We start from the raw sequence: 27792 nt of genomic DNA, 5'->3' as shown, positions 1-27792 counted from the left end.
TTCCATGTATCTTCAGATGTTGAAATAAAGTACTTACACAACAGTACAACAATTAAAGTAAATACTAAGTGCAATTAAAAGTAGAAAAAGGCCCGTGCACAGCGTAAGTCAAGGTGCTGGTACTGTGGCAAGTGCAACTATGTAAAGAAAAAAAAACACATATGTTGTGGCTACATACCGCACACAAGACAGGACTTTGAAAGAGGATCAAGATTTAATAGAGCAGAGCAACGCGTTTCGCTTACAGCTTCATCAGGCTCATACTGAGTGCAGGAAGACCGTCATTTAAATAGTAAACAGCACTCTAAAATGTACATATATAATTGAACAACAGAAAATAATGAATACAATATATACACTGTTTCAATGGCAAAATTACCATTATACCATATAAAATATATGGAATAGCCTCACATAATCAGATTCAGTGAAGAAGATTTTGTATTGAAAGCACAAGATATGCACAGACGTTTCATAGAGCGAGGATATAAAGAAAGTACAATAATAAAAGCTTACAACAAAGCCAAGGAACAAAACCGTAATGTTCTTCTTATCCCCACTACAGTCAACAAAACCCGGGATAATAGAGCCATATTTTTGTCTCTGAATTTGACAACAAATCGCAGGAAATCAAAAGGATCATAACGAAACACTGGAAAATACTTAAATGTGACCTGAACCTTAAAGCGCTTGCCTCTTCTCCACCTAGATTCTGCTTCAGGAGAGCAAGGAACCTCAAGGACCATCTGGTCTCGTCCAGTTTCATGTCCTCCAGCCCTAAGACCAACTGGCTACAACTAAAAGGCAACTACCGCTGCAGCAGGTGCACACACTGTTGGTATAATATGGTAATTTTGCCATTGAAACAGTGTATATGTTGTACTGATTCTTTTCTATTGTTCAATTATATATGTACATTTTAGAGTGCTGTTTCCTATTTAAATTTCTTCCTGTGCTCAGTATGAGCTTGATGAAGCTGTAAGCGAAATGCGTTACTCTGCTCTATTAAATCTTGATCCTCTTTCAAAGTCCTGTCTTGTGTGCGGTATGTAGCCACAACATATGTGTTTTTTTCTTTACTAAGTGCAATTAATTGACATTTTTTCAGTTAAATATCAAGCTATCAGAGATTTTCTTGAGAAACTATCTGCTGATAGATGAGTGAATCTATACACCCGTATCTCTACCTATACACATAACCTATTAGAAAAACTTAAACTGAAAAGCATATTATATAATGAACATATTTAATTTTATTGATTAGTTTATTTATATTCCAAATGCATAACTGCAATGCACTGTGGGTGATATAGACCTCTGGAGTGACCACCGTTGTTCACTTGCTCCCTCAGCCCTCTGAGGGTCGATCTCACCAAGTTCATTTCAGTTTTTCAGACAACTGGAATGACACTCATGATGGTGGCAGGGATTCTCTGAGGACAAGTACCGTGTGTGTGAGTATCACACTGGCTTGCTAATATCTGCTGCTCTGCTCTGCCCTTGAGCAAAATGCATTCATTCACCTAGCCTTAATACATAAATGTTAGCATAGCAGTATTGCTGTGCTAATTGCAAACCTGGTTGTTTAGGTGTTTTTCTATATACCTGCAAATATATAATGTTGTGGTGTGTAAGAGTGTTATATTTTCCTGCTTATCTATCAATTTGGAACTCGTTGTCAGGAATTATACTTATTCAAGGCTAATCTGCAAACTTCAGTGTTATTTTGCTGCATTAGTTTAGTCATTACTGATATTACTAAAGTTTGAATAAAGCATGCATGACAGAAAAGTTAAGCATAAACATGAAACATTCTATATACTGTATTTGCACATATTTGGAGTACACCAAAGAAACCAGGTTTGCAATGTAATGTGTAATGTGACCTCTGTCTAGGGAATAATAATGAGAGATCATCTCTTCTCTGCATTCCTACCTCATTTTGCAGGTACAATAAAGGAGCAGATATGAGCACAGCGGGCTTTAATAATACTCATAGATAGAAACATGTAATACACATGATGAAAACTCTGTTGCTTTTCATGTGCTGTGTTTCTGCACTGCTTTAGCAGACGATGCAAATAAACGTTACATCCTTGTGCGTTGTCTGCCAGTAATGACATTGCCTTAGTCCCTGTATCACTTTTGTGCTAATGCATTTCTGTGGAGTTTCTGAAGCATGAAATAATGAGACTTGTAACAATTTCCCCATTACTCCCCTCCTCCTCACATCCTCACATGTTAAACTCTTCTGTAGTGGCTCATCGTGTGATCTAAGACATAAAGTCACGACTCACTGTGTGTAGCATCGTTCAACACATTGAATTATAAAATCAATAAAAGCATGTGTGCTCAGACTTAGAGCTGCTATCCTTGCTGTGCTGTTGTGATTACCACCTAATTGCATTTTTCAGCACGGATAATATGATTAGGATTATGAAGACCAAATGTTAAAAGCCCAAGTCTTCCTTTAAACCTGGAGAGGGAATTGTTGGTAATAAAATGATGCCTGATCACCGGCTGTTTTTCCTCTTGTGGATCAAAGTGAAGATGCAAATAATAACCAATATCCATATTAATATCATTTTGGTCAGAATGCCACTGGGCAAGAATGTTTGAGAGAGAGAGATTGCATATCAGGGAAAGCCAACACTCAAAACCACGCTCCCTAAATACCATCCAGCTGGAGAGCTCCAGTTCCAGCCCTCTGACATCTGCATTTCCAGTCCAACCTATATAACACTTTTAGAAGAGGAAAGTAAAAGCACCAGCTAAGACCAGTCCACTTTCATGAAATGTGTTTGTGTAAATAAAAGACTTCTCAAGTGAGTTGCAATCCACAATCCAAGAAGCAGTTAAAGCAGCAAACATACATTCATCAAATTATTTTTCTGACTGGAATGATTGCTTTGGACTTTAAACACCCCCTAAGGGAAAAATCCTTTCCATAGCACTGTAGGTACACATCAGACAAATGTACATACTCAACCCTGTTGAGCGAGGCTTATTGTTTAAGGCTGCTATGGCTGCATGGATCAGACTTTTCCCAAAGCTTTGTGCAGCTCTGTGCTCTGAACCTGTGCCCAGAGGGCGGCAGTCTAAGCTGGTGACTGTGTGATGTCCTGGGCTGTTTCACAAAGAGGGTTTAGTGAAAACTCAGAACATGCTTTAATGTTGAAAACACATTTTATTCCCCTCAAACTGTGCTGGAACACCTGTATTCACCCTCAGTCTGTATCTTTAAAAGCATATTAACCAGATTTGTTGGTTGTTTTTCGAGAACAAACCATTCAAACTCGGCCCCTCCTCCTCTGTTCACAGAGACTCAGCGGTAGTCAAGCGAGGTAAAGAGTGGATGAATAGAGAGAGCGGTGTCAACGAGACCAAAGCAGTGTGTGTGTGTGTGTGTTTGGAGCGCAACCTTGCTCTCTATCAAACAGACACAGAGACCTGCAGAACACATCCAAAGAGCAGAGAAGAGACACAGAGATGCAATGTTACCTGGTTGTTCTGTTTTTATAGACCCCTCTGCTGCGCTGCTATTGGCTGGGGGTTACCACTGCCCAAAAGCCGAAACCCCAAAATGTCCCGAACAAACCAAAATGAGAAGAAAATAATAACATTTATTGTATTTTATTTAACCTTTATTTAACAAGAAAAAAATACAAAAAACCCCCACAATATAATATAAGTACAAAGAAAAGCCAAAAAGTATGTTAACATATACTAGAAAGGAACCATAACAACGCAAAAAACGGCAACTACACATGATTACAAGGACCAGCTATGACACATCGTGACACTGACATTTAGAAGACTGTGTACAAATATTCTGCAACAGTATTTTGAAAAGGCTGAGTAACCAGTGAGTGCAACTTTAAGTCCTTCTGCAGAAGATTCCACACATAAGGAGCTGCATACAAAAGTGTTTGCTAGCCAATTTCTGTAAAACATTTTGTGAGAAAAAATACAGGCAGAGGGCAGGTTCAGATGCTGCCACACATTGCTAGTGGGTCATTTGTGACGATTAAGAGGGATTACTTGTCTGCGAGCCAATATACTGTTTTAAGGAAAATCCTGCATGATATGCCTTTAAACTTCCCTCCCAAAAGTCTGCTCTGATTGGTCAGCATTCTGTCTTCCCTATCTTGGTGTCTCTGCATGGTCCTTGCAGCCAGGGAATGACTGTAACAGAGTATCATGGCACTTTCTAACGTTAAGAAAAACTTTCAAACAAGTGTTTCAGCAGAAGCATTGTCTGAAATTGGGCAGAAATTAACAACACTGACAAGCAAGGTTACATGTTTCCCTTTGTTAACATGTAGCTGTATGTAGCAGTGTGGGCTCCTTGCTCACAAGGATTACTTTTACATGCGTTTACTTCCTTATTTATAACTTTAGCCACATTTATTATGAACATACAACATTGTAGCAAATATAAGACGGGTAATAAGGAGAAGCATAATAGGTCCCATTGAGTTTTTCCCTGTTGCTGAGCTGTTGGCCATGAGGTGTCCTGATTAGATGCCCTGTCACTTTCTGATGACTACCTTATTAAATGTTACCGTTCTGGTTGCACCACATCTTTGATCTGGACAACATTCTCTGGCCTTACATCTCTAATGTTACACACTGCAGACAATGGAAGAGCTGTCCAAGACATAATTTGCTGGAATCAGTTTACAGATAAAACTACCACTACCCCAGCAGTCTAATGAAGACAAATCCTTCACATTTCATTTGGTGTTTTTTATTTCTTACAAATAAAAAGCAGTAGTATTTTTATATTGTTCCAAAAATTACCATAATTCATCTGATAGGCATTCACCCACCTTTTACTTGCATTACAGTAATTCAATGTAAAGATCTGCCTGTCTGAACTGTCGCCTCAACTACATCCTTTCTTTGTCAGTTTTTGCCATTTTCTTAATGAGATGCATTTTGTACAACTCCTTTATTTGTAACTGGGATACGGATGGTATTCATTTCTACAGTCCTACATGCAGAACTACCCTGGCATTAACTGAACATCTTGATGTTGATGGACCCTCCTCCTGATAATGCCAAGCCAGACTCCCATTCATCATTTATTCTCATCACTTCAGTTTACATTTCAAACTCAAAATTCCTCACAAGAAATGTGAAAAAAAAAAAAAAAAAAAAAAAAAAATAACTACTATGTTTTGCAAAATCTGTGGAGTCTTGAGTGCCTACAACTGCAAAGAGTTCTGGTGTGGCATACAGTGTTGTAGTCTAAACCACCTAAACCAAGCCCAAGTCATAACCAAGACCAGAGTATATCTAGAACAAGACAATACAAAGACTTTGAGGAGTTGAGACTGAGTCAAGATAAAGACCAAGGCAGGGTGAGATAGAGTCAAGACCAAGACCAGAGCAGTGCAAATCCCACAATGAATAACACACTTACAATAAAAAGTAGAACATGCAAACTATAGGCACTTTGTAAATCAATGTGAAAGATCAACATTTTCATAAAGACACCTACTGAAAACAAATTCTTCCTCCTTCACCTCTTTTGTTGCCATACTGTATGTGTGTAGGAGATATGCCTCGATAAAAATAATCAAAAGGCATTGCAGAACTGAATTTTAAGTGTGGAAATTTTATCTAGTTTTCTATGAGAAAACACTCACTAAGGAGCAACACATTTTGCAAAGTTGTGGTCTTGACTGTTCTTGAAGTAAAGTCCTGAGTTGTATATTTCTGAGATCAGAGGACAGAAAACAAGTAATAATGTGTAACGAGTCCTTTTATTGAGACCTTAAAAAAATAGCCTTCAGACCATGGCCAATCCCAAGTACAACAATGCAAGGTTACAAACGGCAGATAACACCATCAGTGGTGGTAAAAAATCCAGAAAGTACATATACATACAGTACACACACACACTTGCTCACATCTCATGTACTTACTTGTGTCAAGGGGGATGTTTAAGGCCCCGTTAAAGGTTTTTTTGGGGGGAGTTTTTCCTTATCCGCTGCGAGGGTCCTAAGGACAGAGAGATGTCGTGTGCTGTAAAGCCCTCTGAGGCAAAACGGTGATTTGTGATATTGGGCTTTATAAATAAAAATGATTGATTGACTTTAAAGGTCATTCTGGTCATGCCATGTAGGGTTTAACTTTGCAAATATCAAGCCAATTTCGTTTTGTCCTTTTATCAGCAATGGCTGCACAGATATTATCAATGCATAATGAAGGTTAAAAGACACACCTCTCTCTCAAGGCCGGTCTGCTTGTTTCTCTCTTGGACCACCAGGCCATCATATTTGTCATATATTATATTTAGTTAGCCTGATATCAACAAACATATGCTAATTATTTTCCTTGTAGGGCAAGAGACCAGTTAGTGATTTTGATGGATGGAAGATGCATGTTAGCCTATGGTTTGGCCATGATATGAACTTACTAAAAAAAACTACAAGTGTCTGTCTGCAAAGCGAAACAGAGCAACTCTAAGGATGTCTCTGGTATGCAAAAAAATTGCCAAGGAAAGGTGGCTGTCAAATAAAGCAGTACCATAAATCAGAGCTTTGTCTGGGCAGCCATGGTGAGCAAGCAGACTGCTCAGGCCTTGAATAAAGAAGCTGAGATTTCATGGATACTTCACAGGGCAACATTAATCAACCTTGCTTGTTGGAATGGCTTTGTGTCACAGTCATGCAACTCAACTAGGCTTGTTGCAGTTAGTCTAAATGCAGCCTCCAGTGCTCACATACCTTACATGGACTAGGTGGCGTGGTTGAGAAGGTGGGTGATGGTGGGGGAAATCTACTTATGGGAATAAAACACATCTCTTGAAGGTACAATCACATCAGAATTAGCCAGGAATAATTTACTTGCACATTGTGGCAAAAAAAAAGGAAAATAGAGTGGGGAGGTTTACAAGCCTTGGCTGTTAGAAATACTGTAGCATGAGGAACAAATATTAACATTCCACGTTTAAAAAGGTGCGTCTTACTGAATCACACTTGTATACTCTGCATCCCTGCCCTTGCACCCACCGGCAAAATCGCAGCAGCCCTCACATTATGCAGCCCATGGTTACACAAACAAGATGTGCATCTCATTTCTTTCTCACCTTGCTTCTGTCATGTACATAATGGGGCAAAAAGCTGCTTATTGTACTGGGAGGACAGCTATAGCCTTACTTGACAGAGTTAATGGAAGGTTATTTATAACTACACAAATGGTTCCTGTGATGTCAGCCTGTCGGTCACTCCACCACTTTGTTCCAGGCTGAAATTTCTCAACAGCTATTGGATCGACTGTCAGAGAGTTTGGTACAGATTTTAATGGTCCCTAGAGAATGTATCCTAAAGACTTTGTTGATACTGACTTCTTTTTTAAACCAGCAGCAGATTAAAAATGTAAATTTGTTTATGACCCAAACCCCCCCAAAACAACTGACATTCCCACCAGCATCAGCTGTATGTGGTTTATTGCTAATTATCAAATATTAGCATGCTAACACTCTAACATACTTGCTTACCTTGATATCTCAAAAATACAAACAAAAACCCACAAACCTGGGTCCTGAATGCCTCCCTGGAGGAAGAATGGAAGGCTCATCTCTGGAAGACAGCTAGGTACCCTGCTGCAGTGGAGGAGGGCGAGTGGGAAACCCCCCAACCCCTGATCATCAATCTATCAATCCCCTGGTAGAGCATCTCATAAGACTTACATACACAAAATGCAGTCAGCACGGATACAAGCTGTTCTCTGGCAGCTGTGCCCAACTTATACAGGTCCGATGGGCACCCCTTTCCAGTGCCCCCTTTTCTGGCCCCAGGAGGTCAGGAGGAGGAGGAGGAGGAGGAGGGAGAAAGGGGAAAGCACCAACAGGTAGAAAACAGTACACTTTTAGAGTTACAGGGCTTTTACACACTTTAAAGATATAGGATGTGATGATGAAAAGGAAAAAAAAAAACAAGAAAAGAAATATATGAGAATGGTGATGAAGTCCCTGGAGATATAGGATGGTTGGCAAGTATGCTATGCGCTCTAGAAGCTGAACACGACAAACACCATAGGCTTACCTGCATAGCATCAGCATGTTAGAATTGTTATTGCGAGTATGTTGGCATAATGACCAGGCTCTGAGGAACAAAATTTTTGATCCATTTTATATTTTTAAAACCTTTCTTGAGCTGAGAAAAGCAATTTAAAAATCACTTAAGATTTACAAATTATCTGGCTTATGCACAGGCGAGCAATTCTCATTGGACTGAAGAGGTGCCATCTTGGGTTCCAGTATCCATGTCTAATGCTGACGTTAGCATTAAAGAGGCAACAGATAGCATCTTTTCCTGAATATATCATTATGAAAATAATGTGGGTTGCACAGGGTAGTGGCCACAGTAAAATCAGACTATCAGTGTTTACATAGGTTACTTAGTGGCTTTGCAATCTTTGCAATAAGCTTCTGCCACCCGTGCCGAAATTTCGCAGAAAAAATCTGCTTGGAAACGTGTCATGTTTTGTGAAATTGGTCGGTCAGCCAATCAGGGACTGGAGCTGGCCCTTATGAGGAGTTGGGCATGAGATAGTTGAGTCACGAGCACAGTGGCAGATGGACAAAGTTTGGAGAGAAGTGAAAAACAGCATGGCAAAAGAAAACAAGCTCCTCTGTCTGAGGAGGCAAAGAGGAGCAAAAAGGAGAGTGATAAAAGAAGAGGAAAAACAAGAGTAAACCTCAGTCAGGCGTTTAAGAGATGGAGGGAGCTCCATGACCAAAGAGTCTTCAACACCGATGTCCAGTTAACTTTCTTTCTAATGGATCAGTAAGTAACATGGCTAAATGTTAGCTAGATGAGAAAGGACTGTACTGTACTGGCTGCTAGTCAATTCCTAGCTGGCCAGCATCGCAAATCGCCACAACCAGGGACCGGGTAGCGAGTGTTGGTGGGCTGACATCCTCGTCGCCATTCTATGGCAGCCCTCGGACAGCAATGCCCCCCTCCCTTCCTTCTGTTCTCTCCTCATGGAGGCAGCTATCGACGGACATCGCCCAGCTAAGTTATGCCCAGCTAAGTGAACATTGGACTTTGTTTCCCATTCAGTCTGAGCTCCAACTGGCCGCATCATTTCCATATGGTAGGAGTGTGTGTGGAGGAGACACTGGTTATTGCTATGTATAATCAGCCAATATTGAAAGATGAAAAATACAAATTGCCCTACATGACAGAGGCTACTTGGCTTGCAGTGAGTTGGTAGACAGGTGTTGATGTAAGAGAATGGAAAATTAAAGCAAATGGCCACTTTAGAATGAAAATACAGACAGTACTTACTGACCCTCATGCCAACAAAAGTCCAGTGTAGTTTTTTAATCCACAAAACCCGTTTGGGGTATCGGAGGATAACAGCTAGCTGGAATAACAGCTACACTTGAAGTGCATGGAACCCACATTTTGAAAATGTTATAAAACTCCGCTAATGCATTTCAAAAACATCAGAACGGCTTGTCCATTGAATCCAAGTACCCTGAAGCCGCGGCATGCAAAATTGACTTGAAAAGATGTAATTTACTCTGCTTTGCCTATGTGTGACCCAGGACCCCAAGAAGTATGTCGTGAATACATTATTTTTGAGTGTCTCAACCTCCATGATGACTTGTTTGACTGTCAGGATTTGATCCATTCAGTCCGATAACATTTGGAAAGTCTTGAAGAGCTGCAAAATTACATCATTCCCCTTTCAAGTTAGCAGAGAGCAAAACTGGAAGCAGCTAGCTCGACCCGTGAAAGTCTCTAGTGCACCTGCTCTATGGGCCGAATGTTGTGGAAGCAGCGCTGATCATCTGGGTAATTATAAACATGGCAGTTGAATGTTTTTGGCTTCATGCACCACAGAGCAGCTCTCACAGGAACGAAAGGGGTCCTGCCTGCAACACTGTATCCAGTTCTCTTTATACATCCATAAAGTGAATGTGTCTTTATGCTGGTATGTGATACCTTTTGACAGAGCTAGGTTAGCTGATTAAGCTTTTCTAGTCTTTATGCTAAGCTATCTAAGTGGCTGAGGTGATGCAGTGCCAATGCATCCCACTCTACCACCTGCAGTATTCAATCACTAACAGATGAACAACCAATGAACAGATGTTTGACTGATTGTCACCTTCCACATAGGCTACATCCTGTGTATTCTCGCTGAGGCAATCTAGAAAGCTTCCTTTCTTCCATCTCTTATGTGTGGCATTAAGAGTAAAGCAGATGTACTGTAGATGTAGGGATGGCAAACCTGATTGAGTTCCTGATCACGCAAGGACAGTGAACAGGGGATATGATAAAAGAGAAATGATGTATACCTAAAGATAGAAGAATACAACAGCAAGGTCGGTCCCACAATCACTTTCCATTTATCAGGGCATTGGTGTGTCTTAGTATTCTTGTTGCCTCAAGGCTACTGGTGCTTTTCAACTGTTCTCTTTCAACTGTCTTTAGAATCCCTGACAGCATCTCAAGTCCTACTTCATTACTGTGAGAACTCACGTGGGCTATTGTGAGATCAATACTTCAAGGACTCAGAGAGTGATTCAACAGTGCTTTGCACTTAAAGAGTCACCTTACTTCAAGTGTTGTGATCTTTCCTCTACATGTGGTGTGATGAAAGACCAAGTGATAAAATATTTAGATCTTCAAAAACTCCTCCATGAAATAATAAAGGAAATAAATAAATGGACAGTCTGGAGACAGTGGCTGAGAGGAGGGTGAAGGACAAAATCTGTGCAATCCTGGACAATCCATCTCACCCTCTGCACAATGAGCTGTGGCTGATGGGCAGCTCATTCAGCCAGCGGATTATCCCATCCAGGAGCAGAACTGAACGATTCAGACGCTCATTTTTTTTAATTCACTCTATTCATCTGTTGTAGCATTTTTATTGATGTAGCAATTTTATTTGATCTTTTACTGTTATCGTATGTACACCGGTCCGATTAAACGCCCGGGCAATTATTTCCTCATTCATTGCCTCATGGCTGTCCCTCCTTGAGAGACTGTTCGCGCTTTTACGCACGGGTCGGTGGTGAAGTGGTGCACATGACTCGTGCTACGGATGGATGGACGGACAGACAGCCACACATCTAAAACAGGTAATACATCTGGCTACATCTTTCCCACATCAAATATCCGTCATGGCCTTGACCCGCGTGCGTAAAAGCGCACACAATTCCGTGTCCTCTCACCGCGGATGCTGTGATTTGATGGCCCGGTACTCATTGTAGCCTACTCTTATAAGAACCAACAATAATAATAATAATAATAATAAGTTACTGTGGACCTATATGCCATGCCTTTTAACAAAATTACCAAAAGAGTTTGCTGAAAAACAGGTAACATCAGCCTGAATTACTCACGTGCGTCCCCGGTGAAAATCGCTGACATACATGGGGAATACAGCTTCTACAGGCTCGCCATAGCTTACTGTCAGGACTCAGGGACCAGAATTCGGGATGGCGGACCGTCGGGATGGCGATATTTCGGTGTGGCGGCCTGTAACTGTTGGTTAAATGGCCCCCTTCAGGCAAATGTGTGATACTAGTCTATATGATTAAAGATGACTTGAATTCCTAGAAGACATTCACAGGAAACAGGATGAACATTGGCATAAAAGAAATCATTTTTATGTATTCAACATTATTCATTAGACTGTCCTTTGGAGTTGAATAACGGGGTCAGTTTATTGATTTTTCAACCACTTAAGAATTGACTGAGGGGATATATAATAATGTTATCATTTTGGTATTGTGAAGATGACAACTTTTCTGGTTTCAGCTTCTGAGATGCATTTGTTTATTTACTTTTCTGCATTTTATGCTATTGTAAATTGAATTTTTGAATTTCTGGACAGCAGTTTCATCCCAATAAAAGTACATTAGAAGTGGGGTAAAAATTGATTTACATAAGAATTATGTAAAATCTATTTTTATCATGATGTCTGAACGAATAACTCAACTGTATAGACACAATGCAGAACCCCCACAGTGCTGAGCACACTCACACTAAAGTCATCTTACAGTACCTCTTCAAAGAGGGCAAGTGTTTGGGGTAGGGATGAGCAAGTACACCATTATCTGTATTTGTTCCAACAAATTAATTACCTGTATGTGTATTAGGACTTAGAATGGGTGGGGTTTAAACCAGAAGTGGGTGGTACCTAACCAGAAGTTGTTATTTTAAGCCTAAAATTTATAGGGGTTGATCAGAAGTTGCTATATCTGTTATTTATTAGTAAGCTATTTGTAGAACAGCCTCAGAATTGAGCTTCACATCATTTTTGATCACGAGAGTAAGAAATCGAACACAGCCATGCAAATCAGGATATTCCTTCAGTATGAGTACGGATAATTTACTTGGATCATACACATAAAAAGCACATTATCTGTACCAAATACTTGTTTCATCTGAGTATTCGGCTCAACCCTTGTTTGGGCACATTTTGGAATTTCTAACTTAAAAATTAGCCTTTGAAGACTATGGTGATTTTGTAAATACCCTGCAAGACTGCCAACCCTCACATTCACACCAAAGATTCACAACAAGATGAAACTGTTTTAAGACGTTGCAGAGAAAAGTTACAGTGGTGTAAATTGGCCCATCCCAGCTTGACTCAAGCCGGCTGATGATGTCAGCTGTGACTTAGCTGGTCAAATCACTAGCAGCTGGTTTTAGAGCGTGTGGCAAGTCACCTGTTTCATAAGCTAGTCAGCCCTTCACGTTCCCGTGAAGCTGGAGTCCGTCTCATGTACATCCCTCTTCAATCATATTTTTAGAAGCTACAAATTATAGTCAGCTACACAATAAGCCTGAAAAGCTGAAATTCCAAATGACAGTACAGAGAGTGGTTGCTATGGAGACAACACACCATCTTATATAGTGCATTAGTGTAAACTGGCTGCTTTTTTTTAGAATGTTGTAGGCTGACGCATTGCAAGCAGTTGCAAGTTTCAACTGGTCTCATTGTGAATCTTTGGTCTGAAATGGGAATTATGCATTTGCCATGAGACTCAAACAATAAACACTTTAAACATGCTCTCATGCCATTCCATTTTTTCATGCAATGAAAAAACAAATTTACTGATAACGTCAGGGCACGGGAGGACACAGCAGACAAGACATAGCAGATGTAAAACACTGCGGTCAATTGAACTGTTGGTTGCTGAAACCCCATCTTGCATCTCAGCAATAATTTCATACACCTAATAAAATTGTCAGCAATAAAGATCTAATTTTATAAAGCAGTTCTCACAATAGCTTTGCTGAGTAGCACAATAGATCTCTGCTCAAAATATCCCTGTCTATGAACATAAATTGTTTTACTACACATAGCTGTACAGGGAAAGCACCGTCAAATACAAAAAAATGTCCCACTTTACTCTCATAAATTAAATAAATAATTCTCTTCCTTCAGAGTTTTGCTCAAATGTTCAATTTTAATCTTTTCCAGAATGACCCTGTTTATGACCATGTAAAATTTGATGTTATTTTACTGTGCAATTTTAGAGAGAGAGTTAGCTCAATAAACATAACACGCTGACAATGTCCTCGTGTTTAAACCCTCATAAAATCTTCTGAGGTTTGCCAACATTTTCAATGTAATCTGGTTCAGGATGACCCTGACTGTGACCATGTAAAATATAAAGTCATTTACAGTCTAACTTTGGATGTTACTGGGGCAGAGATCTGCTTGCAAACAAGCCGTCCAACCAACTCACACTGCAGCACTTAACAAAGCTTCTGCCAACTCTGTTTATTAATTTAGTCCATTTATAAGACTTGCATCCGTACCAAGTTGTAGTTAACATTGAGTTTGGCTGGTAATAATGTCAAGTACAGCCGAGTGCTTTGCTTTCTTTTTTTCATCCTTACTCCAGAACACAAACCACTCTGTTTTTGCAAAAGACATTAACCTGTGATGTTGGTCCGGAAATCACATTTTCATTTAACATTTCTCAAACAGGCAAAAAGACTGTAGCATGCTTCCAAATGAGTGCAGTCACTTTTTCAAAATCAAAAGGCTGTGTACTCACACATATTCAATTTGATTCATCAAGAATCAAATCAGAATCTAAATCCAATCATGGAATTTCCGAAGATTCCCCTCTTAGTGTCATGGTGCAGGTACTACTGTAGAGATAATTTGTTGTTATGTCTAGGGGCCTTGTAGCTATACCAGCGAAGGCCACAACATAAAGTAATTGCAAATGCCATCCAGAATCATAGCAGTAATAATGCGTGAGTGTGCAGTAGACCTGGGCCTCTGCCCTCTTTCCTCCTATCTTTGCTGCCTCCAGTGTGTGATGACACTGCAGCACAGTAAAGAGCTCTCTCTGACCTACTTACACAGCCTACACACAGTGCAGACAAAGGTCAAACGACAGGCTGTGGAAGAATTTCCTCTGGCTATAGTTCTCCTTCTCTTTGGTCAAAATAAACACAATGATAACATGGACTCTATTCCTCCAACGGCACATGACAAAGTCAGGAGGAATGTGTTGAAAACAGCAGCGTTAAGTATAGAAGTGTGCTCTACATGCAACTGTTCTGATATGTTTTCAGTACATAATTCATCTACACTTTGTCAATCAACAAGTCCATTTCATGAAACCATTAATCTGATTAATTCATTGCTTCATTCAGGGCATTAATTGATCAGGGTAAAAGTCAACTTTGATGATGAAAAGACGCAAAATTGTAGTTACATAACCATGCATGTCAAACAGCTTTTAAACAAGTGAATATAGCGTCTACTGGTAATGTATACAGTATTCAAACATGGATGCTGTCTTCAAGTTGAGATCTGAGCGTAAGCAAGCTGAACTTTAGGAGCACAACAGCAATTGAGAAACATATGTTGGCTGCCCCGAGGGGTGAAAAGCTGAGCTGTCCCTGGGTGAACAGGCAAAAAAAAAAAAACTGCTGGGACACAGTTAGCAGCAGTTTATCAGAATAGGGGAAAATAAGAAACGCGGTATCCAGCCACTTCCTCTGAATGTCATCAGCTAAACAGCAAGCTGTCCAGACATCAGCAGTGCAGGCATGGGCTCAGTGTGGATGAATTCCTAAATGTTATTCAATAATCAGCAATTTGTTCTAAAGGGTACATTTCTGTGAATTCATGAGCACCATCACAGCATACAGACACAGGGACGAGCTCTGTAATCTCATCATCAATATCCGATTATGGACATGGGGCAACATTTGTGCTTGACACAAATAAATCAGCTGTATGAGTCTGAATGCTGCTAAGGACAGAGGGTTAGAGACTGGCCGAATCAAAACAAATCTAATGCAATAAAATCCTCCAACCCATCTCTTGTAAATCTCACTTGTTAGAATTCATACAAAAACCAAAGTGTAAAAACAAATTGTGGTTTTATGGAGGGTTATGTGCATGATATGTTGCCAGGCACAGCAACTTTCTAAACTCTCCACTGGTTGTCTGAAAACCTCACAAAAATTAGGTTTTTAATGTGTGTATAATGTTTTAATTCGTGAGCTTTAGAGGTGCTGTTAGGTGGACAGATGCAGGCTAGCTGTTTTGTCTCGTTTCCAGTCTTAACACTTAGCTAAGCGGCTGCTTGCAGTACAGCCGAGTCATACGCATCATATCAACATTTCTAAAGTGATGGTGTTGACTTTGTAAATTGGAAGGTGGGGGGGATGGTGGAAGGCTTGACACCTAAGTGAGACAGATGCCAAGACAACAGCAGACAAGTGTTCAAGACCAACAGACAACAACACCGGCTGCTTTTCAATGACACTTGCTACAATTTTCCTTGCAAGGATTGTGCCACCAAAACTGGGTATTTTAAGCCAAAACATGATCTTTTCCAAACCATAACTAAGTGGTTTTGTGCCTAAATCTAACCACATGTTAACAACAGTGTTGTTGAAAAATAAATTAAATGGCATTCATACCAGTGGTTTTGTGTGTGTCAATCAGAAGGAAATTCTTCAGCTGAAGAAGAATTAAATCTCTCCATTCTTGCACACATTAAAGGGAAACTGTCCATTTTCAAAATGTATACATTATTCCTATGGTCTAAGACACTGCAAAAATATTAGTAAACATGAACAACTCTCTCCCAAATCCCAAAACTGGAGTGCTAAAACTCAAATTCATAATGTCAAATATAAAGTCTGGAGCTGCTCCATAGCAATGAATGGCGAAAGATGTTACAGATGGCGCTGAGAGCGACCATGGGAATGTTCTGAGTATATTTTCTACTTCAGAACTGAGAACACAACAGAATAAAGCTCATTTGGGTATAAAAAGAAAACAAGCATTCTGTGAGTCAGCAAAATCAGTCTCCTATCCACTGTCTATGGAGCAGCTCCAGACTTTATACTTGATGACATCACAAGTTTGAGTCTTACTTCTCTGGTTTCTGGCTTTGAGAGAGAGCAGCTCATGTTCACAGTATTGACTGAACCTCTCATGCTGGAACGCTTAATTTAGTGTTCCCCTTTAAAGTAACATAGGAACATGTTTTAGTAATCATAGGCACCCAAATCTATTATGGAACTAAGCATTAATATGGCAATACTGACTTCCCCTCTCCTCTTATTTAGGGTTTGACTTACAATAAACAGAGCAGGAGGGTATTTACCATTTGGAATTGTATTCAATTAGCATTTAGTGAAATACAACAACAAATATAAGGATTAAGTGTGCACTGCAATGCCTGATAAGGGTATTCTCTAAATAAAATAATTACATTTCATTTGAGCCTTTTTCATTTTCATGAAAGGATGAATCCAGCTTCTGTCAAATGAAGTCAACTAAAGCGAGGTCTTGTGGTTTTAATGTTGACCCAGTGTGACACGGCATTTTTAAACTATGAGTTCACCCTCTTGTGGGGTCACCGGTTTAAACTGTTTAAGATTTAATTTCATGTGACAAGTCAAGACAACAAAACTGTAGTAAATGCTGTCAACTAGACTTAATTTGCAGTAACTGATAGGAACACTACAATTATTAAGAAAACAAGGCAGGAACAGAACTTTAGTCACAGCTGCAAGATGAAGCTGCATTACTACAGTCAAGCCTCTGTTTTTGAGCTCAGTCTTCTTATTGTAGGATTTCATTCATTTTTGTTCTATCACAACAGGATTGTTGGTCATGTCAGAGTGTTTATTTGGCTTGAACTCATTTCTCTCATTCAGTCTGACAGTAACCCACATCAATAACACATTGGTAATCATGGTGACTGAAGCGGACAAATTTTCAATAATTAAATAATTATTATTTTCCCGCTGCCAGCAGTCGGAATATCTCTTTAAATATTTATTTATTGTTGCACTTCCTCTACTGACCACAAATCAGCATTGTGTTACATTGAGGGAAGGGTGGCGCTGTTTAGCTCCCGTAAGCAGTGATGAATGTATTGGAGGCCTAGGCGTGAAATGTCTGGCACTTTGGAGCATGTTCTGCTCTGTATGGTTAATGTTTCAGCTGAAATTAACGTAAACACAGTTCAGTGATTTACAAAAAAAGGCTAAAAAGCTAAAGCTGTTGTTCAATTATATTCCTATTTGAAAATGATTGTTCAAGACAGTGGAGACTGTAATATATTGGTCTTGTAGGGACATGTTGTGTCCCATGTTTTTAGAGTCATAGGCCTGGTACTTATTATTTTTCTGCTTTCAATAAACAGAAATGTTATTCATTTTCTAAATTACTTTGTATGACTGTTTATTTTGCATAGTTATATCATAGTCATTTAATTAAATGCACTGCAACATGAATGTTTAGTTTTGGCCCGTGACCCTCCACCCTGATTCATTTTTGGCCCTCCACTGAGAAGTATTTGGGCACCCCTGCTCTAAACATTCAATATGTTGAGAGTTATCTGCAAAGCAGGTACAACTTGTCAGGACAACCTGAGTAGAAACATTGGTATTTTAATAATACAAGACATGTATAGGGCGAATCTCTATAAGCTGCCCTCTCTCAGAGCATATGAAGCTCTAGCCTTATCTTATGGAATCAGGTATGTTATATATTGTGTCTTATGTCTGCTGTGGGTAAAAACATCAATGATAAAATCTGTATTCTCATAAAATGATATAGTGAAAAATGTGGAAGTGAAGAATCAAGGATCATGTTTAATGAAATATCTACCCCCTCATACTACAGTAGCTTTACTTTTTTTGCATACGGTAATATTTGCAAAGCTGGATGACATGTAGGCCTGTAATCATCCGCAACTGTGAAATATAAGCGTGAAATATTGAGGATAGAAAGTATATTATGAGACAATTATGTTAGGGAGTCCGTAAAGAATGCAGTTGAAAGCTGATGGTGTGAGGAGCGTTTTGTGGTGAACATCACCGTCCTCTGAGTCGGTGGAGAGCACTTGATCTGCGAAGGGAAACCAGAGAAAACAATAACTATATCTGAGGGGTATATTGAAAGCCAGCTCAGTTGGATTCATAGTTTGAATGATTCTGCTTGACGTTTATGTATTTCTTGTTGCAAAGAAAAACAAGCCTCACATACAGAGACAGACAGATGTGTGGGTGTCTGTGATGCAGCTATAAAAAAGGAAATCTGAATACCTGATTACAGTAAACAATTTGAGGCTAAATAGGGACATGATCAGGATATATAGTACCTGATCCTGTAGCTTTGTGATGTGGTGTCTCTGGGCTCTCCCCTCTCCTCAGGGCATGGATGGCATGGCCAGAGGTCTGTCTTACCCTCAGTAAATCTGTAACACATGGTGGCACACACAGATTGCATTACTGTAACTGACAGGCATTAAGTAAATGTTTAAAGAGATTAAATTACAACGCATTAGGTTGAGAGTGAGTAATGGAAAAAGTAGAGGAGATAAGTCAAACACTTACTATCTAGTACATTGACCATATTGTGTGTGTTCTGTTGAAGGCTGCTGTGCCACTGGTTGAGGACAATACAGCTAACACCAGCCAAACTCAACAGCAGAGCAGTCTCCAGGGGTTTCTCCAGGGCTAACTGTTCTGCACTGCAAAGGAAAGAAACAGTGAGATCACGAGAGACACAGAGAGGGGAAGCCCTGTTTCTACAAACTGTGACCAAGGAAACAGCTGAAATACTGTCAAAGGCAAAGACAAAGTCACCAACTGTTACTATTGTAAACGAATCCAATAAAAACAACTTAAGAAGGTAAAAAGAACAACAGATATAAGTGGTAAATATAAATTAATTTGACAAACAGAGTTTGAGCTTTATTTCATTGAGTTATTTTGTTACCTCTTGTACATATCAAGGGTTGATTGGCGGACAACACTGGCATTGTTCTGAACCAAGTCAAAGAGAAGAGCCATGCGACACTCTGAGGAGAGCAAACATCACTGTTATTATCCGACCACAGAATAAGTAAAACTTTTCTAGAACAGCGAATATGAAACTTTTTCATAGTCATTCAAACACAGCTTTGAGGATGCCCATCATGTTCTGTCCCAAATAACCAGCTGTTTTCAGCTCCATATTAATTCAATAAAGATGATACAGCTGGAGTTTAAGTGTGTATGGGCAGACTGAAGTCTTAAAAGAGAGCCAGATTGTTAAAGACAAAAGCACAGTTGTAAAAAAAAACTGTGATAGAAATATCAAAGGTGCTTTTAATAATGGTGATGATGATAGTAATAATAATAACACATTAATTTGATATATATAAATATAAAATATAGATAAACAAACCCAAACACTATCTTTCAGCCATTTAAGAAGAAAAACAACATTCAAAAATACATAATGAAACAGAGGCATGGAAAAGGGCTGTACTAAAGGTGAAACACACTTTTGTCCCAAAACCTATTATGAAAAGTGAAGTGGTAAAAACAGTTATGAGAATTCTACATGGATACTGCCTGGACAAGTGATAAGTATTTAACACAATATGCTGTATAAGCCATTTTCCTGTAATGTGACACAGACAAAAACTGTCACATTAAACAGACACAAATGCAGATGCCTTGCTAATGTTTAAGTACAGTATGTAGTTTCAGTTTATCATTTCCTCCTGCCCTTTGTTCTCTTTGCTCTCTGTGGATCAATGGATGTGTTTAAAGTGTTTAAAGGAGCTGTATGCAACATTCAGAGCCTCAGAGACTGTATAAAAAAAGTGGATGTAGCCATTGTGATGTCACCAATTTGGCATTTTGTCCGTCGCTATCTTGGTTATTTGTAGGGCTGTAGTCTCCTGGTCGACTAGTCGATTATTTGGTCGATATGCTCTTGTCTGACCAAATTCTCACTGGTCGAATAATCGCCATGTTACTTTCATAAGGAGAAAAGTGCTATATCAACAGCTTTCCAGAATGAATCCATTATTTCCTGAGACGGGAGGGACAGACTAAGTTACCTGTGAGAATGGGGGTGTTTTGAAAACTCCCCCTTTGTTTACACAACGTTGAACTCGCCCACCCTCACGCTCAGCGTCGCAGTGACGCAGACCTCCGGTCAGTTTCTGTATACTGACACCATTTCCCTCAGTGGAAACAAAGCTTGTATTATTGCCCTGATGAAGGCCAGTGAGCATGGCCGAAACATGTTGGTGATTTTAAGGTTCATCGTGAACTAGCCATTTAATAAAGGCCTTTTAACTTTTACACCAGAGAAGAGTTGCCTTGGTTTTTGTTTTTTTCAAAGCTTGTATTTACTTGTATTTCACAGATAAGAAACAATAAATTGTGAAGACAATAAACCTCCACTAAAATAGCATTTTAAGTCATGTTTGTGATTTACTGTTTAGGGATTTACACTTTGGGATTCATTTTGGCTTCATATGAACAGAGGAAATCTCCGCTTGTTGCTAGGCTAATTTATACAATGTAAAATGCCATATGCTGGTGCTAATAATGTTAGCATGTTGTATTTGTTTGGGAAACGTGTATAGTGTGACAGTTGTTTTGTTGGTGAATGTTGTGGGTTGTAGTGGAGCCAAATTGAGTGTCCTTAGCTTTGTTAAATGTTGCTGTTGTCCCTGGTTTTATATGAGAAGAGGAAAAGATCGTTAGTTGCTAGGCTAATTCATACAATGTAAAATGCCATAGGCTTGTGCTACGACTTCAGTCGACCAAGATTTTCTTTGGTTGACTACAGCCCTAGTTATTTGGAGCCAGAAATGACCACAATTGGATGAGAGGGAGGAGCTGTGGAGGAGCTAGGGGTGGATCTGACTGAAAACCCAAGGACACCACTGTGGCAGCAATTTGCTAATCACAAGGCAGCCCTGTCCTAAAGCATGCCTTGCTAGTGACTGAGACCATAAACTCATAAGTAAACTGTTGACTGAAGTAATAAATCAAGTGAAAAGTAGGGTCATTTGCTCTTTGATTTGTATACAGTCGGACTTCTTTTTGCAACTAGTACAGTAACCAAGTGGTGGCCATTAGAAAGAATGTTAGTGGCCATTAGAAAGAATGCAGGTTTAAGGTACTTCCACATTGGTTTTACTCTTCAGACTTGGTGATAATCCGTCGATTCAGAGTTAGGGGCAGGATTGTCTGCACATGGTTTCCAACATTGAGGTGGCTTAGCTGGCAGCTAGCATCTAACGGGGCTTACTCTACTCTATAAATGAGGCTAACAACTGCAACATTGTTGACAGAGCTAACAGTGTTATCTTGGGAGAAACTGGAGGGTGGGCTCTATGCTTCCGTGACGACACCATCTAGATAGCTGTTTGAGTGTGGTGCAGAGCGGCAGCGATGAATTAGCCAGTGGAATACACACATGTATTAAAATGCATCTATCACAACAACAAACAGAAAAGCTCGGATTATGACACACAGAGGTAGTGTGACTTCTTTCTCTGCTGAGGACACCATTATTTCAATATATCAATACACAATTCACATATTAAATAGTGGTTTGCTGCTATAGTAATGATCTGAATGTCATATACAGAATCTTTAAACTTTATGGGTAAAGTTGAGTTGTGCATGTACAGTATGTGAAGGTGTATCAAATGACAGAACTCAGTGGGAGCATTTGTTTTTCTCTGCTACTTCTGGTTTTATTGATGTTCCATATTTCCTGGAATCAATTCGAGGTGGGAGAACGAGGTGCTACACATCTACTGTAGAACACTATTTGTCAAACATTTAGCCATGGGCCTTCATCGGAAGCTCAGCATACTTTATACAAGGAGATGAAACAAACCGATGAAAAACACTTACTTATTGCGGCATTAAGTCATGCCACAGAGCCAAAGAGACTTTAGCACACTGTTAAACACTGTAACTTCAATATAGTCCATCTATTTATTGGTACACAAAATGGGCTTTTACAATACAAGCAATTGGGCTAGACCTGTAGGTGTGAGAAAATGTCAGAGACCAGGTGTGTATACAGTGACAATCATGTTTGTCTGAAGCAAGACACTGCTGCCCCCCATGCCCTTTTGCCATAGACCATGGAACCGGGGGGGCCAGGGGGGCCATGGCCCGAATAACTTTTGTACTCTGACATAGAGGGCTGCATTGGGATTGGGTCCCGCTGACCCAACGCAAATATCGCGGGAGCGGGCGGTTTGAACTTTGCTGCGGGCGGGAACGGGCAGCTAAAAAAAACACTGCGGGATCAGGATGTAGCCTTTTTAAAGGTGTAATAGTCATTTTGATCAACACTCCACCAATTGGTGGTGGTAATGGACCAATTCGCTGTTTGCCAACAGCCATAGCATGTAGCCTAGTGATTGGATGTCAACACAGGAACTTGGTGCACATGCATGAACGTTTCCACTCCATATTTATTCATAAATGGATGAATATGCCCTGAACCAGCTTTCATACCAGTTTGCCGCTTGCTCCACCTGTCTGTCTGTCTGTCTGTCAGCTCCATCTGTCATGAGACAAACATGAAAGAAGATGTGCAGTTTATTGTGTTTCACTGGCGACGAGCTGTCATTATGCGCGACTATTACGCACGTCTGCGTGCTCTTTATAACTCACTGTGTGAACCTATGTTGCATAATAAAGATTTGCCCCCCTGTAATTTTTAACCGCCCCCTCAGTAACTTCATCCTGACACTTGCCTTAACCTCAATCACTGCATGATTATATAAAGGTAGAAAAATAAATAAATACAGAGGAGGAGAATAGAATATGAAACAGCCTTTATTTCTTTAAAAACTAAATGAAAACAACGAAATAGGAGCGCTATTCCTGACCAGTGCGTCAAAAGACATGCAGGCCAGGGAAATGAAACAAACAACTCCATGAATCTCTTTATTAATAACCTATAAAATGACGTGTTTTCTCCTGCAGGACGGGAGAAGACACAAAATCAATGCATCTCTATTACTGTGCGGGCATAAATTCTCAGAGTTTTGCGGGAGCGGGTGGGATGAGTTTTGGTTGTGGTTGTGGACTGGATGTAGTACTTTGTTGTTTGCTATAGTTTCATCTGTGCGTTTATGTGTAAATAGGCTTGTTGTGTGTGATTGTTGGGATCAGAGGGGTTAATCTGAGCAAACGTGTTCATGTTCATGTGTGTACTGTAGATGTGATATTGTCTGTTTCAATGCATATGCCCCCCCACCCCCTCTGCGTGACTTGAAATTATGGCCCCCCCCCTTGTTCAGATGCGTTCTGCGGTCCATGCCTTTTGCTATTCAGTTGCCTGGGGCCAGAACAGCAGTCCACTCTGACGTGAGTCTCTGTCATCCAGTCATCATCACAGTAGTGTTAGTCATTGAGTTTAGCCCCTAAAAGAATCTTAGGAAGTGATATTATTACTATTACTATCACTGCATCTGTATCTTGTTTAAGTAGCACTATTCCCAAAGAGGATATGAGTGCAGATGGTGCTGCATGTAAAGCATGACACCTTTTTTTTTCTGAGAAACACAAATCTGCCATCGCCTTATCTTATCCTGGTGGCCAATTAAATAGGAACGCCCTGGTTTGTTTGCAGGTAACAGCTGGAATTCAGACCATGGTGTCAGCCACACTATAATTAGCAACACTAACGCCAGGCTAGCGGGAGGCACATGTGTCTGGCCTGGGGCAATGCGTAAGGCCAATCTGACACTCTGTCAATCACACTCAAGTCCACTCAAAGTCCACCCATTCTCAGTTGTATGGCGGTGAAAGAGAGGAGAGAAGCCATGAAGATGGAGCTATATTGGTTGTGTGAAATATCTTTGAAGGTGGGAAGAGCTGAAAGGTGGTTTGGGGCAGGTTATTATTTATTTAAAGAGGACTTAGGGAGAGAAAAGGCCTCCTCTAATAATTGAGAAGAGGGAGTTGGGTCTTCTTGTCCCCAGACTGTCAATAAATTACAATGGCCATGGGTGCTTTAAGACTACTCCAAGAAAAAAAAGAAAAAATCAAAAGTTTGAGTTTGAGTGGTATCCTCTATGTCTTCATGGCAAAATCAAATTTCCCATATAAAAGGAATTTAAAGATTTTAAGACGGCCGCTCTTTACATCCAGAATGAATTACAATCCCAGAGTTTTTTCATTTTTCTTAGATATAAAAAAACCTGGTGGGATCCAGAATGAAATAAATAAAGTATTCTGAAGCAATCCTCAGATTTTCTCAGTTAAATTATTTTTGACAGGCAGTGAAGTTGTGGAAATATTATAGCAGAGATCTAAAAGTAAAACCTCATTGATTTCTCACTGCAGAACAGGGATATATTTATATATACCCACCCAGAGAAAGATTGATGGGTTTGAAGAGATTAAGTCTCCTGCTCCATTTACTGTTTACATAACCTACAAACAGCTCTGCTCCAAATGTCTGTTATTCAATCACTTCAGTATTTTGCCACCATTTTTCCTCGTAATTTACCATATTAAAGGCTGCAGAAAACTCAATAAGCTGTGGTTTCATAACATCTTGTACGTTACTGGGACACCAGATACTCAAAGACATTCAGTGACATAGACTGCTTCTCCATCATTCTCATCACTTTGTTTTTTTATATGATGTAGTAATGTTTATATCTATTGTTTCTATTTGTTTGAGGGGGGCTAAATGCAGTAAAGGCAGTAATGGGGGTCACAGAGCAACCGAGCAACACCAAGTGAAATCTTTTTTGTTTCTATTTTTTTTTACTGACAAACCTAAATGACATTTTACTTGTGTTTAGCCTAAAACAGATAGTAGACTGGCATTATCAACAGCAAAGTGACAGACACATTATGGCAGTGATCGTCGACTGGCCACAAACGGGCCGCCTAAGCTTTCCATCCAGCCTGCAGTATATTAATAGAGCCAGAAAACTAATGTTGTTATAAATCCATCTGACAGCTTGTTAATAGCAATGGTGATACAGTGCTTAGGCCTACTACAAAAATGTCAAAATATCAAATGTCAAAAAGTGAGAAAGCAGCATCCTGAGTAAGTTATTAATGACTTACAGAAGCATATACCATATCACCCACACATGCAACCAACACACTCTGTGTCTCTGTCTGTGCCTTAGTCCTCAGTCCTGACAATCATGCTACCATAATGCATGAAGTTCTCAGTTCACAGTTAGCAGAAATGGGCAAAAATACATCATAATGTATTTTGATACAAAATACCCCTCAAATAAATGTATCACAATAAAATACAAAATACTGATGCCAGGAAATGTATCAAGATAAAATACATGTATTTTGTATTTTCAAACACAGAAAATACTTTTTTTCCTTTTTCTTTTTAGCAGTCGGTTGGTCAGTCGGTCCTGAAAACTTTTCGTGAATAACTCAAAATTTGCATACTGCAACTAGAGACCATGAGTAACTATATCAGAAAGAATACCCACGATTTGTCCATAAGTGGCGCTATACTAACCAATTCAAATCTTTTTGTGAATAACTCAAAAAGTTCTTGACCAAAAATGCTCAAAATTTACATGCTGCAATACGAGACCTAACTATGCCAGAAAGAACAACCATGATTCATCCATTAATGGCGTGATATTAGCAAATTTGGTCGTAGCTATTGCAAAATTTGCGCTTGTTTTCTCACAATTTGGTGTAGGTTACCCTAAAATATTATTTATTGATTCAGATTTAGATTCAGACAACTTTATTGATCCGACGTGAGGCAATTAATTTTGTAGCATACTCATCCCAAGCATCAACCATAACAACATACAATTTCCTATGTTATGCACAGTCCAGTAAAACAGACCACTAGGTCATTGAAGGGCAAGCTGAATTTTTTTAAAAAAAAAAACAAAACAAAAAACATATAGATAAAAATATATATATATAAAAAAAAGTACAAAATATTGTTACATCCAATATTATAAGAATGTGTAGCCTATTGTTTTTGTTTTTTGATTCATGGAGAAAGTATTTTGAGTATTTTAAATACAAGTAATAGAAATACTGCCCATCCCTGACAGTTAGCAGGTTGGGTTCACATGGTTGATTAATCCCTGTGTTTACTGGTTGGGTGGTGCTGACTGGGTAAGTGAAACTGAAATGAATTCATGTGATTTATAAGTGGGCTGCTGCTTGTGTCATATCTGCATGCAAGAATGGGGACAAATTCACAGCGTTTATTTAACATTTGTCATTTTGTAAAACCAACATACGTGCTATTAAATAAAAATGCTGCATGGGTGCACAGTACCAGACAGATTGAGGGCTGCCACTTTGGCAGGTGGAATGTTCGCCATGAAGCGCTCCATCCCCAGGTAAATGAAGGCACTGCATCTGCACAGCAGCTGCTCCATCTCAGACAGACTTGACAGATATTGGAGAAAGGTTAGCGGTTTAAAAAAATGATCAGGCATGTTGCATTGTAACAAATACACTTTGCACTGAGCATACTGAGAACCAAACCAAACAAGACTTGCTGCACTGCCTTCTAACCTGGGTGTTTGCTTGCTGCCCATGAAGCCCTCCCACAGATGGGTCAAATGCTGGCTGTGGGTTTCTAAAATCTTCTTCATCCTTATGCTCAGACTGGTCCCCTCTGTGCCAGATAGACAACAACATGCAAATATTAGGAAACCTTCCATTCACTTAAGTGGTAACACTAGCTGGGCTGAAATGTGACTCATACAAGGCCACAAAAGTAGAGACTTTGTAAAATAGTATATTATAAGAGAGGGAAGGATGCTTTGAGAGGGTACAAGGTGAGAAGAGAACATCCAGGGCCAGCTGCGGCACTGCCTGACTACAATACAGTATAAAGACAACATTAATCACTGCAGAACTTAGGTCTCAAAAGTACTCCCAGCATTCCTACACTTGAGTCCAAAACACAGCATCCATACAGAGCCTAAAAGAAAAGCAGCTCAAGCTATGCAGTACTGTCACTGATCATTAAGAACAACACAGTGCAGTGCATTTCCACCTTCACTGATACTTGCAGTATACTAATTTCTTAATTCTGCAAATATGTAATGTAAGGTATATAATAAAGAAAGTGACTGAATCCTCTACAGTTACTCACCAAAGCTGCCTTCATTGTGAGGGTCAACAATATCTGTGGGGGCATGTTAAGTAGAATAATCTTATAAGTGCTATAACTATATTTCAATGACAAAAATAAAACAGGCTGTTTAACAAACCGACAATGCCCATGCTTCCAGTTATTTTTTAATCCTGTTATCTCAAAATCACAAACTTTGTTATCTTGAGATAACAAGATGACTGCAAAAAGGTTGTTTCCTCTTATTAGGTGACATAAAATGTTTATTAGACATCATGCCAGCATGCATAGCTGTCATCTTGACAACTGTGGCAACAGATTTAAGATAAAAATGTCAGATCAAGGAGCACGCATTATAAATATTATTGATCGCTTCATTGATCGGTAATGGTA

The 27792-nt window shown here is 39.6% G+C and overlaps 1 protein-coding gene across 4 annotated transcripts in view; it reads right to left on the bottom strand.

Moving 5' to 3' along the window:
- Positions 1 to 11075: 11075 nt before the first annotated feature.
- LOC125903566 (cilia- and flagella-associated protein 46) overlaps positions 11076 to 27792 on the bottom strand; it is an 85490-nt gene continuing 68773 nt past the window's right edge. For 3 of the 4 annotated variants that reach the window (XM_049600551.1, XM_049600553.1, XM_049600552.1), the window contains exons 53-59: positions 27421 to 27453; positions 26835 to 26937; positions 26593 to 26705; positions 19258 to 19339; positions 18873 to 19009; positions 18638 to 18733; positions 11076 to 18384 (exon numbers count right to left, since the gene is read on the bottom strand). In XM_049600551.1, the coding sequence (XP_049456508.1) occupies positions 18272 to 18384; positions 18638 to 18733; positions 18873 to 19009; positions 19258 to 19339; positions 26593 to 26705; positions 26835 to 26937; positions 27421 to 27453 (677 nt within the window). In that variant the 3' untranslated portion in view covers positions 11076 to 18271. Of the gene's footprint in view, positions 18385 to 18637; positions 18734 to 18872; positions 19010 to 19257; positions 19340 to 22805; positions 22855 to 26592; positions 26706 to 26834; positions 26938 to 27420; positions 27454 to 27792 lie in introns of those variants that run through there. The other variant, XR_007451315.1, reaches the window with a different exon arrangement.

This window comes from Epinephelus fuscoguttatus, linkage group LG16 (assembly GCF_011397635.1).
Source record: "Epinephelus fuscoguttatus linkage group LG16, E.fuscoguttatus.final_Chr_v1".
NCBI classification, from domain to species: domain Eukaryota; kingdom Metazoa; phylum Chordata; class Actinopteri; order Perciformes; family Serranidae; genus Epinephelus; species Epinephelus fuscoguttatus.
The sequence above is the reverse complement of the archived record's forward strand: the minus strand, read 5'-3'. Positions and strand labels throughout refer to the sequence as shown.